At 36.8% G+C, this 16,074-nt stretch overlaps 1 protein-coding gene across 1 annotated transcript in view; it reads right to left on the reverse strand.

The window, feature by feature from the left end:
• Positions 1 to 361: 361 nt before the first annotated feature.
• The window catches only part of fbxl16 (F-box and leucine-rich repeat protein 16), a 32,678-nt gene continuing 16,965 nt past the window's right edge, over positions 362 to 16,074 (reverse strand). The window contains exons 2-7 of the mRNA XM_020649613.3: positions 11,213 to 11,924; positions 8,564 to 8,806; positions 7,882 to 8,147; positions 7,130 to 7,214; positions 6,551 to 6,614; positions 362 to 4,799 (exon numbers count right to left, since the gene is read on the reverse strand). Of these exons, the coding sequence (XP_020505269.2) occupies positions 4,651 to 4,799; positions 6,551 to 6,614; positions 7,130 to 7,214; positions 7,882 to 8,147; positions 8,564 to 8,806; positions 11,213 to 11,917 (1,512 nt within the window). The 5' untranslated portion in view covers positions 11,918 to 11,924 and the 3' untranslated portion in view covers positions 362 to 4,650. The remainder of the gene's footprint in view (positions 4,800 to 6,550; positions 6,615 to 7,129; positions 7,215 to 7,881; positions 8,148 to 8,563; positions 8,807 to 11,212; positions 11,925 to 16,074) is intronic.

Here is a 16,074-nt window from a genome sequence, read left to right on the forward strand (position 1 = left end):
TCAGTGTTCAAGGGCAGATTACATCATGTGTGGGGTCACGCAGGCAAGGTTCCATCTTAAGGTCAGTATTGTATTGATGATTACTGAATGAGGCCATTCATGGAAAAGTTCATGAAGTTGAGGACTGTCTACCTTGTGCTTTCCATTTAATCTGTATTTTATTTTTCATGAGCTCTACTGGAAAACTTGCAACACACACTTTTCTTTTCTGTCTATTCTTAATACCTCTAAATACCAATGGGAATAGGGAAATATGCATGTGTGAGAGCAACTATGCAAATAATCATCTTCGTTTTTCCCAGAAATCCGAACCGTTAACTGACCACATCAGGTTTTTGTTCACAGACCTGTTGGTGTGATGTTGGTATGAGTCAGTCCTTTATTTAAATGGTCTAAAACATCTGCAAAGTACCAAAGCACAAAAGCTGCTGGTCATCAGTCCAAAGATGGTCTTCAATCAAAGTAAGATAGTTACAGGCACAGGAGAGCTAAAAACACTGAAACCAAAACAGCACACACATTCTTCCATTTTCAATATTATCAGTAAGCTGTCTGTATTTATTTTACTGCTTACTAAAGTTGTGCTGTACAAGGATTGTAACAAAATGGTAACAAATTATGACCCAAGACAGTTGGCAATGATAGAAGTGACAGGAATCATTTTCTTTAGAAAAAGTACCCTAGATAATGTACACCAGAAAGGTTCACTGTTGGATGTTTGTATATGAGAAATACATGACTGTGCATGTCTGAGTTCAGAATATGTAAACTTACATTTGTATCATTTGGAAGCTTATTAAAAGCAAAGATCTGAAAAAGTGAGGAAACTCTGTAAAGATTAGTGAACAAACTGGGAGCCAGAGTTTGAGAAGGCAGCAACAGACCAGTTTGTGCAGTACACATTTTGAAAAGAATGTTTTCAGCATGATAGAGTACATTATGTCTGGCCCAATTATCTACTTATTATTTCACTTTATACAACTCTTCATCACTGACATTGAAATGGCACATGAAACATTTCGCATGCTTATCCGACACAGATAATTAAACAGAGGATTACAGTAAACAACTGTCAACTTAGTTTAATGAAAACAACATCATTCAGTAATAAAAAAAAAAATACAAAACATGAAATTTTGAATGAACCTTTCAAATTTTTCGTTTTTCTTTGGAAAAGCAAAACTGTAGTTGAATTTGATCAGATGCAGCCAATTTATGAATGAAATTCCATGATTTGTACAAACTCACACAAGTAAAGCACAGTAACTCTGCAAGTAGGCCCAGAGCAGTAAAATATGATCAAGAATTGTAGGTGTTCCTTCCAGGTGGCCATTCATAAGTAAGATGTGACATAATTATTAAGTTCCCATTGAAGGTTAATGTCAATAATATACTTTATTAATCCCCACGAGGAAAATTAAAAATCTGTGTAACAGCACATTTTCCATCTTAAAACTTATGCTTTCACAGAGCTAGTGAGCAAGGCGCTAGTGTAAATCCTGACTCTTACCATGTTTAAAACTTCCCTTTTCAGCAGTTTTGTCAATAATAAGCTTCCACAGGATCATTATCTTCTTCATGAACAACTCTGAGATGTAACCCTTTGCCATATTAACAGATAATGTAAACATTGCTTTTCCACCACAGGGTCAATCTTAGAGGTCAAATGATTTAATATATACCATACTCTGTATTCCCACAGTCAAGACAATGACAGTAAAATACAACTTGTCACTCTTGGTTTCTGTTCTTAATAATGGACCCCATAGCAATACAAAGATGACACACTAAAACAGAGGAAAATATACTTTGCGCATGATGAAATTTCAAAATTGAAGTCAGTCTTAATGATGTGGTCACTGGTGTTCAAAACAGTGTATTTTCAATGTAAACAAGTGGATTGTTTTACTAAGGATTCTGAAATGTAAAAAAAAATAAAATAAAGAGTTTTATAAACAAAACCAGTGAACATTGCATAACCCACTGCAGGCCCAAATTTGAAGCAAAACCCATGTAACAAAATCCTTTGAAAGAAAGGCTCCTTAATAAATAAATCCTGAAAATAAGCAAGACATTGTTTTAAATAAATACATAGATAAATAAATAAATATACTTATGTACAATAAAAGATTCAGAACCTCTAAAATTAGCCTATCCAAACAAAAACACAGACCAACCAAACACATGCATGGTCTGCCATGTCAATAAAGTTATCAGTCCACTTCAGTGTAGTCAGCAATCAGCCAGAGGCAAGCAGCCACATGTGTATGTGCTGTTACAGATGCATTTGGCACAATCTAACACTGGCTGACACTTATCCAATCCCTTCAGATGGCAGTCAGCAACATCTGGGAACACACAAAGAAGTAGAAAGCAGCACAGTGGCTCATTGTTCCGTTCATTCAGTCCCCTTAATAAAGAAAGATTGCGGGAATGGGAAACAATTTCTGACTGAAAAGTTAATCGATTTTTACTTGATAGCATCAACAACCTCTTTCGATGTTAAATAAAAATACTTAATTAGAAACGTTAAATCTTCCCTTGTTACGTATAACCAGAAACACTCTCAGAAGCTTTTAAGTGTCCATTTTTTCAAAATGAGAAACTAAAGCCTAAGAAAAATAGTACGTATTTAGCACTCACCTTCACCTTTTCATAAATAACTCTGAGTAATCTTTTGGTCTTTTTACAACTTGTCTGATCATCTGACAGTAGTTTTCCCAGATCCAGTGATGAACTTTCTAGTTACATTACATTAAGACTTTTCATTTCTCATAACAACCAAACTGCAGAAATAAGAATTTGAAGCCAAATTTCCAAGACTTCATCTTAAGACATGGAGTTAAACGTTCCAGGCATAACTTCATTCTTAACTGCCTCCCACAACATCCTCCATCTATTCAAATTGTCAAAATAAACATGTAAATCCTCACAAGACAACAAGTTACACCGTATCAGGTTGAAAAGCAACAATTTATGAATTTCTTGAAAAAATGAAGCTTGTTAACCCTTTTGTAGGTTATTTTATGCTGACGTGCTTTCAAAGGCATGTTTTCCCTTTGAAGGCATTGTATGGTATTGAGTTCAATATAAACTCACATCTCATTTTATTTTATTTTATAAACGTTATGTTAATCATAATTACAATATTTCAATTGCAATTCAACCTTTTAGTGTTAGACCAGTCGTCAATTGTAGGGCTAGTGACTAAGAGGAGCATTTACATGATCCCATTGAGCTTAAGAAGGTTAAACATGATTCAGGATTTAAAATAAATAAATAAATGAAAGGCAATTAAATAAAACATTCAGAACAGTCCAAACAAAGTCTAATTTTCAAACCTGCCACTTTACAGGGACCCTGAGGTACTGTCACAGTATGACCCTGGTTTTTAGTGGACATTGATAATACTGCTGATTTTAAATACTTGTATCCCTTTTTACCTTTGAAATAGCATCACTGCAGCCAATGAAGATCATTTGTTTTAATTTGCACAGTTAAAAGATTGAGAAGAGTTTAAATCAAATGATGATGCCAAATGGGGATAATATCATGGTCTGTTTTGGACATTCTGCCCTCTCTTTGATTCACTTTTTTGTTCTTTTTGAGCTGCCACAGCAACCAGTTTCATGTTCAAAATCCCAACTTTCACAGTTTACAACAGCTTATCCTTCAAAACTGTAAATTCTGTAAAAAAAAAGTTTTAAAGAGAACATGTAAAACAATGAGCCCATTAACTTCAACACTGTAAACTGTAACCATTTTTCTATTCAAAGTTTTTTTTTCTGATTTCTGATAAGACACACCAAGGGAAAAGTGTGTCCAAAAGAGAGTCCAATTTACATACTGCACACAATAAGGGAGGGAAAGAGAGACAGAGAACTACGATCTCCCAGTTTTACACTTTATGATCTGTATCTTTAGTTTTCTCTGATTCCTTTTTCTCCAGCTGTTATCTGGAGTATCCCTCTAAACAAGAGAAAACAAAACCTTTGTACCTTCTGAAAAAAAAAGAATAACAGCATTTATATTTCACAGAATGTAGGAAAAAGAAACATCATCACTTATGGTCTTTAGGACTTACATTTGTTTCACTTACCATATACAGTATGTGTATGTGTGTTTACAGTTCATGAGCTCACGTATGAGTTCTGCCATAGCAGTTAAAACCTTTAAGTCTTAATTTCCCTTTTATGGATTAATCTATGCTGTAACTGGATCCACATGTCACCCCTTTAAGTATCAATTAGCCGAAAAGAAAATATCAATGTCTTTAGAAATGCACCACTCAAAAAACAAAAGCCTTCTGTTGTTTAAAAAAAAAGAAAAGAAAAAAGAATCTGTCTGTGAGACAAGACGTTACACCAATCTCTTTCCTCCCCAGCGTCTTCTTAAACGAAGCTCAAACTCTATCCCATCATCCTGGGCCTGACATGTACCATTATCTGCCTTCCTGCTTCTCTGTCAGCCTGTGGATCAGTCAACTCAATCGGGTAAGGAGGAAGACAGAGGGCAGGTAATGAGTAACTACATGATATAGTAGGAGCAGTTCTGTATCTTTGCTGACATTTGAGAAAAGAGTGATGAAAAGTTATTAAGAAGAAGGAAGAAGATTGGTGAACTATTGGTTGTTGAGAGGGGTTAGTGGTCTTATTCAATGACCATGCAGTGTGGCAGATGCTGGGAGTAATATTTGAAGAGCTCAGCAGTGGCTCCAGGGCAGTTGGTCAGTTCCAGCTCCTCAAGCTCCTGCAGCTGAATGAGGCCTGACAGACCAGTGGTAGTCAGCAGAGGGCAGCCTGAGAGACAGCAGGAAGGGAAAAACTAAAGAGTAAGCTGAGTAACAGAAAGGTGCAGATTCAGCCAAAAGATTACAAAATATTTCACTGCAACTAATAGCAGATTCGTCTCATAGTTCAATTACATTGTTTGTCTCAATTAATCAGATTTGGCAAAGTTAATCAATAAGTTAACTCTAAAATAAAGACTAAAATAATTCTTAATTAAAAAAAAAAAACACTGTTTATGTTAACAAAGACATTAACTTTGATATAAGTTACTCAGTTAATTCTGTTAATATTTACTAGAAGTTAAAAATTACTGTTTATGTTCACAGGGATAATCAAAAAAAAATATGCTTTTTGCAATGTCAATAAAATAGAGTTCTTAAGAGACCATGATCATCAAAATGACACGTGTGTCATGAAAATCTTCAAATACTAGAAACTTTTTTCATATATCAACTCCCCTGATGGCCGACCTGCCAGCAGGCTGTAAGTGCGTTTTGTTTTCACTGTCATTTAAACAACTGCTTTTCTGTATATCATTCATGCTACACATTGTTGGGAAGATTCCTGTGACTCAGACAATGATGTCTATTTTAAGATCCACTAAACACACAAGCCACAATCTAAGCATCTGACAAACAAACAAGTCTTTCTGATTCATTTTTCTTCCCAGCTCAAGATTTACTGTACTAGTCTGTTCATAATATTCCAACAAAAATGGTCCTGCTACATCGGCAATCGACCCCATGATTCAAATCAGGTTAAAGGTTCAATTCCAACATATTACATCCATAATGATCCACAGATTGCTTAAAATTATCAACTGCGGTTCGCCTGTTTTCTTTGAACTTATTCATGTACTCGTACCTTTCAACTGACACCTCATCAATTTACCATTTCGACTCAGTGTTCCTACTATAACCAATGAAAGCCTGAGTGGAGACTTTCTTTTCCTCCCCTTCATGCCTGGGACTACACATAATACAGATGTGTGAGGCTGACTTGAGTTGACCAAATTTAATTCAAGTAGCAAAAATAAGATTAACTGAAACCAAATTTATAAGTTAAATGTTCCCATAATTAAATGTTCTTATTAACAACCATGTTCAAAATAAAAATTAAAAAAATACATTAATGCCGATAAATAACAGAGTAATAGACATGTGCCTAGCTCTGAACTTAATCCATCACTCCTTGGTCTACAAAATGTCAGTGAACTTTAACAAATATCCACAAAATCTTTTCAAATCTAGTACTTTGTTTTGTCTCATTATTTTCATAAACCATGTAATGAAACTAAAATATAGTCACTTACTGTGACTTTAAAATGAAAATGTAGGAAATTCTTATAAATAAGTCAGTGGAACAACAAATCATTTGGCATTTTGTTTTACACTATGACTGTAAATAAACATTACGAATAGTTGCAGATTATATTTTCATGAATTTACTAATAAATTGACGTTTATGAAGCCCTTAAGTAACAACTGTAAAACATTTGCATTTTCTTATAGGTTGGGCTTCTATAAGCAGGCTCAGGAAGAGTACATGTAGATTTACATAAACTTCCACAGGATGGTTCAGTGGTTTGTGGACTTACGCTTTAAAATGTTGATGTAGTTACCTAAACCTAGCTCACTTTTTGCTCTGTGAGATTGCCTGTAAAATGTTTTCTATTTTACAAGGTCATTGGCATTTACTTTAGGCAAAAGCCGCCTGAATATATTGATGGCTGTAAGGTAAGAAGAAGCAAAAAAAAATACCTGCAAGAGACAGAAGACGGAGACTCCTCATTCCAAACAAATGTTGCAGTCCAAAATCTTGCACCTGCAATTACACACCCATATACACACACAATCACACATCAGAGCCACAGCATCGAAAATCCTTTTCATCTTGACTGTGACTGGCACTTTAAGGACTATTGTTTGGACTTAATATATTCACTACTACTGTATAAATGAAGAATCATCACATTAGCATCAAATATTATGTTAAAAAATAAAATTTTAAGATTACAGTTCATGATTATTGTTGCAGTATAAGAAAGATCAATTGATCATGGAAACCCAACAAGGTTCAAACAAAAGTAATTATGGACAGAAACGGTTAATATTACACATGTAACCCATGTTGATGTTGTTGCTGGAATGTAGGTTGCTTAAAGCATATAGTGTACCTCATGCTTAATTTTCTGTTTGTTTTTTAACTTAATTTTCTGTTTGTTTTTTAAATGTCTTCATCTGTGTGTGTGTGTGTGTGTGTGTGTGTGTGTGTGTGTGTGTGTGTGTGTGTGTGTGTGTGTGTGTGTGTGTGTGTGTGTGTGTGTTTGTTTATTTTACCTGACAACACCAGCGCAGATAGAGGCTCCGTAATGATGACATGGTTGACAAGTAGCCTAAGCCAGTGTCTGTGATGCGCACACACCTACAATTTAACACAATATTAAAATTAGACATGACTGTCCCTTTTGAATAATTCACTGAAAATGAAAGCTTTCCCACATCATCAGTCTTTTAACAGACAACTATTTATATACTGTATTGTCACATTTCATAATTAATAAGAATAACATGATCAGTAGACACTCAAAGGCCCCTTTCATCAGCTTACATTGAAGCAACACTTAAAAAGTATGCAAACATAATAAACGTATGCATGCAGTAAAATGTCCCCTTTTGTCAGAAATGAGCACAAAAACACTCACCTCTCAGACATAAAAAAAAAAGGTCTCACTATAAGTGGAACATATAGTACATAAACTCCTATTTTGCATTCTAAATTGGATTATTTGTGTCTGTGAGTTATGTGAGATGCTGAATTTCAAAACTTCCTGGTAAATGATTGGACTATTACCTCCAATTATAACAGATACCTTACTGAGCTTAAGTATGCAAGGATACCTAAAATAAGTTATGGCTACTTGGCCCCTCTTATAGGTACTGACATGAAATTTACATCAGATACAATTTTATTCTTTGTCATTTCTTTTGAAAACTACCTTAACTTATATTTGTGTAGACTTGGGTACCGTTCATATCCCCCTCTATTTGCATTTTACATGGGTGAAAGCACAAGATCACAAGAAACTGACCTGTCCAGCACTAGTTCTTCCAATTTATGCAGGTCACAGGCAATGTACTCAAGGGCCATGTCAGTGATCCGAGGGCACCAAGATAAGTCCAGGCTGCGAAGCTTACGCAGGTTCTCAGCAACCAGCTCCACACCATCGTCAGTGATCTTAGAACAGCCAGAGAGGCTGAGGGCAGTCAAGTTGGGAAGGCTATGTACCATGTTGACCACACCGTGGTTGGTGATCTCCCAGCAGGAGTGAAGCCGCAGAGTGTGGGTGGTGTAGCCCTGTTGATTGGAGGGTAATTTTGAGTATGCTTCACTTGTGGCACATTTTGTAAACTATCCACTCATTCTGAATGGGAGGAGGTAGGTAAGGTTTCTCAAAAGTAAAGCATTTCTACTCTATTCCAAGAGTACATCCTCATAGCAAAATCAGAAATCCTCAGTTAACAATGCCTCAAACAAGGTTAAAACATGTTGCTCTTTGTATGAAAAACGCCAGAAATGTTTACTTTCACTCCTGAATCAAACCACTGACATTTACCAGATTGCCTTTTTAACATTATCACACAGCAAATTGCACAAGATTAAGAAGTAATTCTCCTAGAACCTATTTACATTTTTCCAAAACATTTGAAATTGCTGTGTGTCAACGTGGAGAGTACATCACCAAGTTGTTTTTACTTGTTTTGAAAGCCTACCTGTTTGGCTGTGAAATAGGCCATGGCTGTGTCAGTGACATGGTAGGCCTGAAGGCTCAACTCTGAAAGGTTGGGCAGGAGCTGAGAAATAGCAGCAATGGCGTCATCTGCCACATTAATGCAGTCACTGACGCTGAGGGAAGTTAGCCGGGCATTCAGACTGGACCACAGGCCAGCCTCTGTAAAGTCGTTGCAGCCTGAAAGTTCAAGGTGCATCAGGCCTTGCATCTGCTCCAACATGACCTGCAACAAAAAAGCAGTTTCAGTTTAATTCACTAATGCAACTGACAACTTGTTGCTACAAAGACATAAGAAGTAGTTAAGGAGAACATATCAAATCAGAAAAGTAATTAAATCCTGGATTTGAGAATATAAAGACCAACCACATTGAAGGAACACAAACGAACACCTTATAAATTTAGTTTTTGAAAGTACCCTTTTACTGTATATGTGCCTGTACAAAGTGGTTAAAATGTTATATGCTCTGCATAACGTTTGAGCCACATCACAGGACAATTTATGTCTCTGTTGGAAGAGACAATAAAGATTATCTGTCTGTCTCTCCTTCCCTCTATCCATCTATCCATTCCAATCCATCTATCTAAGTTTAGTCATTTCCCAATTTAATGTTTTTCCAAAAAACAGTTTGGCTCTCAAATTCTGTCACCTTTTAATGTGAAATATAAATATTCCCTTGACAAAAGTTGATTTTTGTTTTGAATGCCACCAAATAAAAATCTGCTCAAAGATTCAAGGCAAACCACTTCTGGGACTCTATTATTCATCCTACTATAAAACATGCATCATCTCTGACACTAACAACACAAACAGTGAATCTGAAGTATTACCTTCAAACAGAATGAATCCCAAATCAAAGCACATTGAAGGCCTCTGAATATTAGTGTGGTGTATGAATGTTGTGTTACAACAGCATCTAAAAATAATTGCTGCTTCTTATAAGGACAGCAAAATCATTCAGAAGGGGTGAAATAATTGTTGTCTAATTTGCCCTCAAGTAAATCTTTTAACGGCTCTATTTCTGTTTAAATATTTTTTACTGAGGTGGCAATAATAAAACAATATTATATATATTTTACTCCTTTTAAATTAAATAGAAAAGAAAAAGAAAATAACAGGCAAACATACAAGTCAACAGGTGTAGTGAGTAACACTAAATGAACAACTAATGGCTCTATTTCTATCAGTCAGAGACATGTCACTGCAAAAACTGCTGCTAATACTCTTTTTTTTTTAAATAACATTGTTTTGTTTTTCAAAATATGAACTATATCTTATCCTTTGCAATCAAGGCTTTTCAAGCAAGTTGTAGCTATTGTAAATAAACTCAACTCATCCTGAATATGTTTCAAATTAAGGGCTTACCCAGAAAGGCTTTTAGCTTGTGGTAAGTATCTGTGTGCAAATGATCAAGTTATTATGATAAAAACTTAGCACTGAGAGCAAATAAGGCAAAGTGGAAGCAAATGAAAAAAAGACACCAAAAGAAACAGCATTATGCTAAAAATCCTAGGAGGAGGCTGAGTGGTGTGGCCAAAATTATTAGAACACACAAATGTATTAGGTTTCAGTTGTTTTTGTTGAATTGGGCATTAAAATACCCATAAAACGAATGAAATATCTACAAAGTCATCGTTATGCTCTATAAATCATAGACTAGAGCCATCATAAGGAGATTTAGGTCATTTTCCTTTCAAAAAACAAGCTAGGCCTATTTCACTGTCAATGTCACACAATCATGTTCCTTCACAGAAGAAGCCAACAGGCCTATCCCGCTCATTAAGTGATTGGTAATATTAAGGTTTTGTCAGTGAGGCCACACCACCAATTGGTATAAATTCAAAGCCTCTAGAAGTAGTCTTGAAGCACATGTTTCTCTTCTTTGAATATGGCTAAGGTGAAGAAGGAGCTAACGAGTGAGCAACGGGTTCGAATAAAGGCCCTTTGGGATGTTGGCTAGAGTTACCGCCGCATAGCCAAGGACTTGAGATGCAGTGTAGGGTAAAGAAGGGAAAGAAACTGTAAAGTATACTTTAGACTGCCATGATGCCACCAATTCACACAAGAACCAAAAGGGGAGAGTTAGAAAAAAGAAACTTTCAGATAGACAAATGAAGCATCTACTTTCATCATTTTCATCATTTTCATCATCATCAATCTCAAAATTTTCGTTTTTTTTTTTTTTTTTAGTGGCCCTAATACTCCGTCGTACAGTAGGACTCACTTCATCTGATATTTGTTGTGCTAAGAGCAACCATCTGCATATTTCATGAACATTCTGAAATTAAATCATGTTTCAGAGGCAAAAAAAGTTCAATATTTTTAGATCTGTCAGGTGTTATAACAATTGTGGCCACCACTGTACGTTGGGCTGAATTCAGAAAAAACAGGTGAAATGGCTTTAAGTAGGGTTAAAAATAAATAAATACCGGTAATACAAACTGGAAATTTCCCAAGCGAGGCATGTTGACTATTTTCATGGACACATGAGAATGTGAAAGAACCAGAATGGCTCTGAGTACACCTAAGAATGCTCTAATCTTCCAGGCTTTTTTTAGATATATACCTCACTTTTCAGACCAGGCAAAAATGATCATCTTGTATGTCATTTCCAAAGAAAACCTGACTCACCTCCAAACCAGCATCTGTGATGGTAGACCTCTTAAGGCTCACCGAGCGAACACCTTTCTTGGACAGTGGGTAATTGTCGATGAATTCACAAATGTCCAAGTCTGACACACCCACTAAGCAGAAGGACTGGAAGCCACGCAGGGCAAAGGCCTGCAGACTAACAAATTCCTTCTCCCCATTGGGCAACAGAGTATATAACTCCTTGGCGTGCAAGATGGGTGTAATGCTCTCCCAGAACTTGGGCTGGTACAGCACTTTGCGCCATGTCTTGCATACCTGTGCCAACACACATTTTTCAGCTGTAGTGAAATACCAGAGCAATCGGTTGAGCAGCTTCTCATCCAGGACAAGCTGGCGCTCCAGCAGCATAGGTTTAGGTAGAGTGAGAGGGGGAAGCTGACGAAGGGATGGCTTCAAGCCCACTATAGGTTTTCCAGGCTCAAGATCAGAGCCCAAGAGTGAGGCTGCTGAGTTGGGAATTCCAGGGCCGTCCAGGTGGTGGTGTTGAAATAGAAGAGATGATGATGGAGGGGGCAGGATGGAGGGTACGGAGGAGGACTGGCAAAGGCGATTCTTGGCAGCTGGTGTCCCCTTGGTTATACTTGCACTTCCCAGACCATTGGGCTGGCTGGGAGGCAGCTTAACCATACCATTGCGAGTCACGCAGGGAGACTTCAGCTCACTAGGGGTGGACATGTTCAACATTGGGAACCTAGTAAAAGAGAAAATATGTCAATACACTCATATCTCAAATACTATTCACACAGGACTATGCTGAACATTGAAACATATATTGATTTGAAACTATATGATATGAGTGAAATTTTAAATAAAACATTTTGTTTCAAGCCAAAGGCATGCTTAACCACTATGAATGTACAACGTTCCATGGAAAAAGCGATTACCAAAATGCCACCAAAAGTAAAACTAAACAAATTTAGTCATTGTTCCAAAATGACAAAGGCATTTGGGGATTGACTTTTCCATTTGTTTCCTCTAGTAAGTACATGATATCCTATTCTAGGACATATTGCAAAACAATAAGCAGATTTGATATGGCTCTATGTAATGTGATAACGATAATCCACTGGTGTAATACGTTGTGCAAAATATGTTCCCCAATTAAAAAACGGTCGGTCAATTTGACAAAATAATCTTTAGGTACGGTTCTTTTACTCATCAGTTTCAATCAATCAGTTTGAGTTTGCTCAGTTTGAGTTTGCTCAGTTTGGTAACGGTTGCCACTTTTCCCTTTTTATTACCATATATGGAAATTATCTCATTAAAATCTAGTTTGGATTTTTTTTTCTGTATCTTTGAAAACAAATGATGTTTTTGTTATAACAGAGTATACCTTAAACAGCCTTAATTAAATGATGACTATCTATCTAAAAAATGATTGAAATTGATTGATTGAAATTAATTGATATTCTATAAAAAAGACCATGGATCTACAGTATGCTGACCTAAACAAATCTATTTCCATGTGTTTGTTGTTGAACCACAGCAACTTGACAGAGCTAAGCAATTTTTAACATCAGGAAGCATTTTTCCCCAGATCTCTGATACATTTCTGTTCATAGAGTATTTATGTGAATTCAAGGTGGCATGATGAGGATGTATAAACACAAGCCATTATAACAAGACTGTTAAAATAAAACTAGATCGTAGATCTTTGTCGTACTTTAATTGTTTAATTCTGATCGATCTTTATTGGGGCTTGAGCACTGTCTGTGGTTCGTGGACTACTACTACTTTTAAGACTAAAGTGGTAAATGTTGCTAGAACCTTCTTGGATTGCAAGGACTAATTTATTAATTTTTTGACAAAATGAATTGAATATAAGCAGTCTTAAGATATAAAACTCTTAAATTTTGAGGCTTCATTCGTCATTAAATCTTTTCCTAATATTAATCCATACACCACTAGTGTAACAGTATGGTTCAGTGTCTTGCCCAAGTACACATGAACATGTGACTGCAGGAGCAGGGGATCGAAAAACCCCTGACCTACCAGCTGAAAGACGACAAACTCAACCACTGAGCAAACAAACATCCAGTTTAAACTGCAATTAAGACTAGCGGTCTAGCGTTCAACATGTGAGGTCTAGAGCTCTGCAGACCACTTTTATATTTACACCTATTCTAGCATGTGACATACTCATATTTCTTCACATACTCTTTTCTTTAAATTTTTTAAAAGCTGTGGAAAGAAGTTAGGCAGAGGGAGAAGTTCACGCATGATAATTCATCATTAACCATGGACCGTGCATCCCGCCCTCATTTTCCCCTGAGATGGGAACTCTTTGTATTTCTGTATGTCTGAAAAGGAGCTTCCAGTGACGCAAAAATCATCATTTTGTTGTGGTTAGCAGGGTGAAAATACAACGCTAGTTCATCATATTTTCGACCACTGAAGCCACAGACCAATCACAGATCAGTGAGTGGGAACTCACTCCCAGAATCGAAACTTAACGTCCGCCATATTGCTTGGAAGCTTTGCTAACAGGCTCTTTGGAGAAAGTTGATAATGGTGAAAATAGAAACATAGCGGCGAGACGGCTGCTGCCGACAGGCTGGTCTTGTGCTGGTTTTGCCGACAGGCTGGTCAAAACCAGCCTGTCGGCAGCAACCATCTCGCGGCTATATTGCTGGCCGCCGCTGAATGATAGCAACCGGGGCCGCCACTGGCCGCAGCAGCCGAGAAACAAAACCAGCCTGTCGGCTGCAACCAACAACCAATAACCCCGCATTGCTCCCGCTGCTTTGGTGGTGGTGTACGAATGGATTAGTGTTGTTCTTACTCTTTGATATACGTCGCTTTGGATAAAAGCATCTGCTAAGTGAATTGTAACATTGTAACATTCTCCCATTTAAAATAACAAAGGATAAACTGAACTATCTGTTCACATATCTGTGACAAAATTCCCACTCTCAACTGCTTAAGGCCAATTTTGTCCCACTCCTTGATCATACCCGGGAGGCTTGAGTCTTCTAACTTAACATAAACAAAGGGATAAAGAATCATTTTTAGTTCAAATAAATAATGAGACCATCAATGTGGTTAAAGATGTCAAGGGATCATTCTGGACTCACATCTACAATTCGAGAAAAACACGTTACTTACATCTGCAAAAACGATAAATCCAATCGCTTCAGAATCATCAGAAAGTATCTCTCATTTAGCACTGCCCAGCTCTATATTCATGCTATGATATTATCACAGTTATCATACTGCATCAGTTCTTGTTCTCAAGCCTCACAAACAACTTTGTTATTTAATGTAAATATTGCTATTTCTTGTATATATCCTATTATTGTAGCCCTAATTGGTACTTATTGCTTATTTTATTGCTCATTTTATTGCCTATTTTATTATCTCTATTCTATTTTATTTCCTACTGCTGTATTGTGTGAAGAGCAATGGTAACACCGAATTTCCCCCTGGGATTAATAAAGTATTTCTGATTCTGATTCTGATTCCCCGCTTGACGTCATCTTTTGTTATTTTAGTATTGATTGAGAGCCCCCTGGCAGCGGAATCTACATATTCTTTAAGGAAAGATGTTGCTTTTCAGATTGAATTTCCATAAATAAAACATCTCCAATTAAAAAACGAGCATTTAGCAAACAAATGCTTACAAACTGAGCATGTAACTGCAAACTTAGGTACCCTAAAACCATAGTTATACAAGGGAATTGAGATTCTTTGGAGCTTCACATAGCATTGATATTGTGGTGACTATTTTAAAACAAACCCTATATTGTCCAAAGCAGTCACCACTGAGATGTGAGCTGTGAAACTGTTTCCGGACGTGTGCTCCTGGCGCAACAAACAAATGTCTGATACTGATAGAGTCTTCAATCTGTTAATTTAAGTTCATGACCGGGGTTCAATAATGCCCATAAATGTCTCATTCTGTCCAATACATAATGGAACATAAACTGTTATATTCAAGTCAAGCCAAATTGTGATATATGCCTAACTCTACTCTCTAACACTGCTGATTCACTGTGCATTATTGCCTATGTCCTCAGCCTATCAGAATGCTTGTTATTCAAACATCATTATCTGCCTAAGTCATCTCTTTGACTTAGGCATTTTTGACGCTACATACAAAGATGGTGGCCCCCATAAAAACAGGGCTCTGCTAACCACAAGTGAAGCATTAGCTCTTCTCGTTGATTCATCTGTTAAGCTATCTTTCGACAGTAAATGTACTTTCAGTTGAACATTTGAATTATGAACAGCAGAGGTGTGGACTCGTATGACATGACTCGGAAAGTGTTTTTTCATCTTTTCTGAAAACCTTAAAATATGACCTAGGCAATGAGGCTAATGAAATGCTTCCAAACACACACCTGAATCCAATTACCTGGAGCCTTGGCTTTACGCACAGCACAAGTCAAGACTCCACCCAGTGTTCAGTATCAGAATTACACTTGAATTACAAATTCACAGTGTTGTGTTGGGTTTCTTGCAAGGATCAATAAAACCAAGCATTTTAGCTCCTACAGATAGTAAGGCATATGTTTTCATTATATCATCATATAGCAGACTATGTTACTGCCACTTCAGCTTTGTTGTTTTTTACGTCATGTCTTGCCTCAGGAGACCAATTGGCCCCCCTCCTGTCCAACAGGGATAGTCTCAGCGTATAAAGCTGTTTTAGTCAAGGACTAGAGAAAGGAAGAATAACATAGCCCACTCATTGCTTATTTGGATGTCATTTAAGTGTCTTTAGATTACAGTCATTCAGTGTCAATTTATGTACAATATGAAGCTACGAGTTAACCACAGTGTGGTAGCATTAGCATGCTAACATATCAATGCAGGTCAAAGGTAATTGCAGGTCGAGCAAA

Source organism: Labrus bergylta, chromosome 16 (genome assembly GCF_963930695.1).
Source record: "Labrus bergylta chromosome 16, fLabBer1.1, whole genome shotgun sequence".
Classification (NCBI taxonomy): Eukaryota; Metazoa; Chordata; class Actinopteri; order Labriformes; family Labridae; genus Labrus; species Labrus bergylta.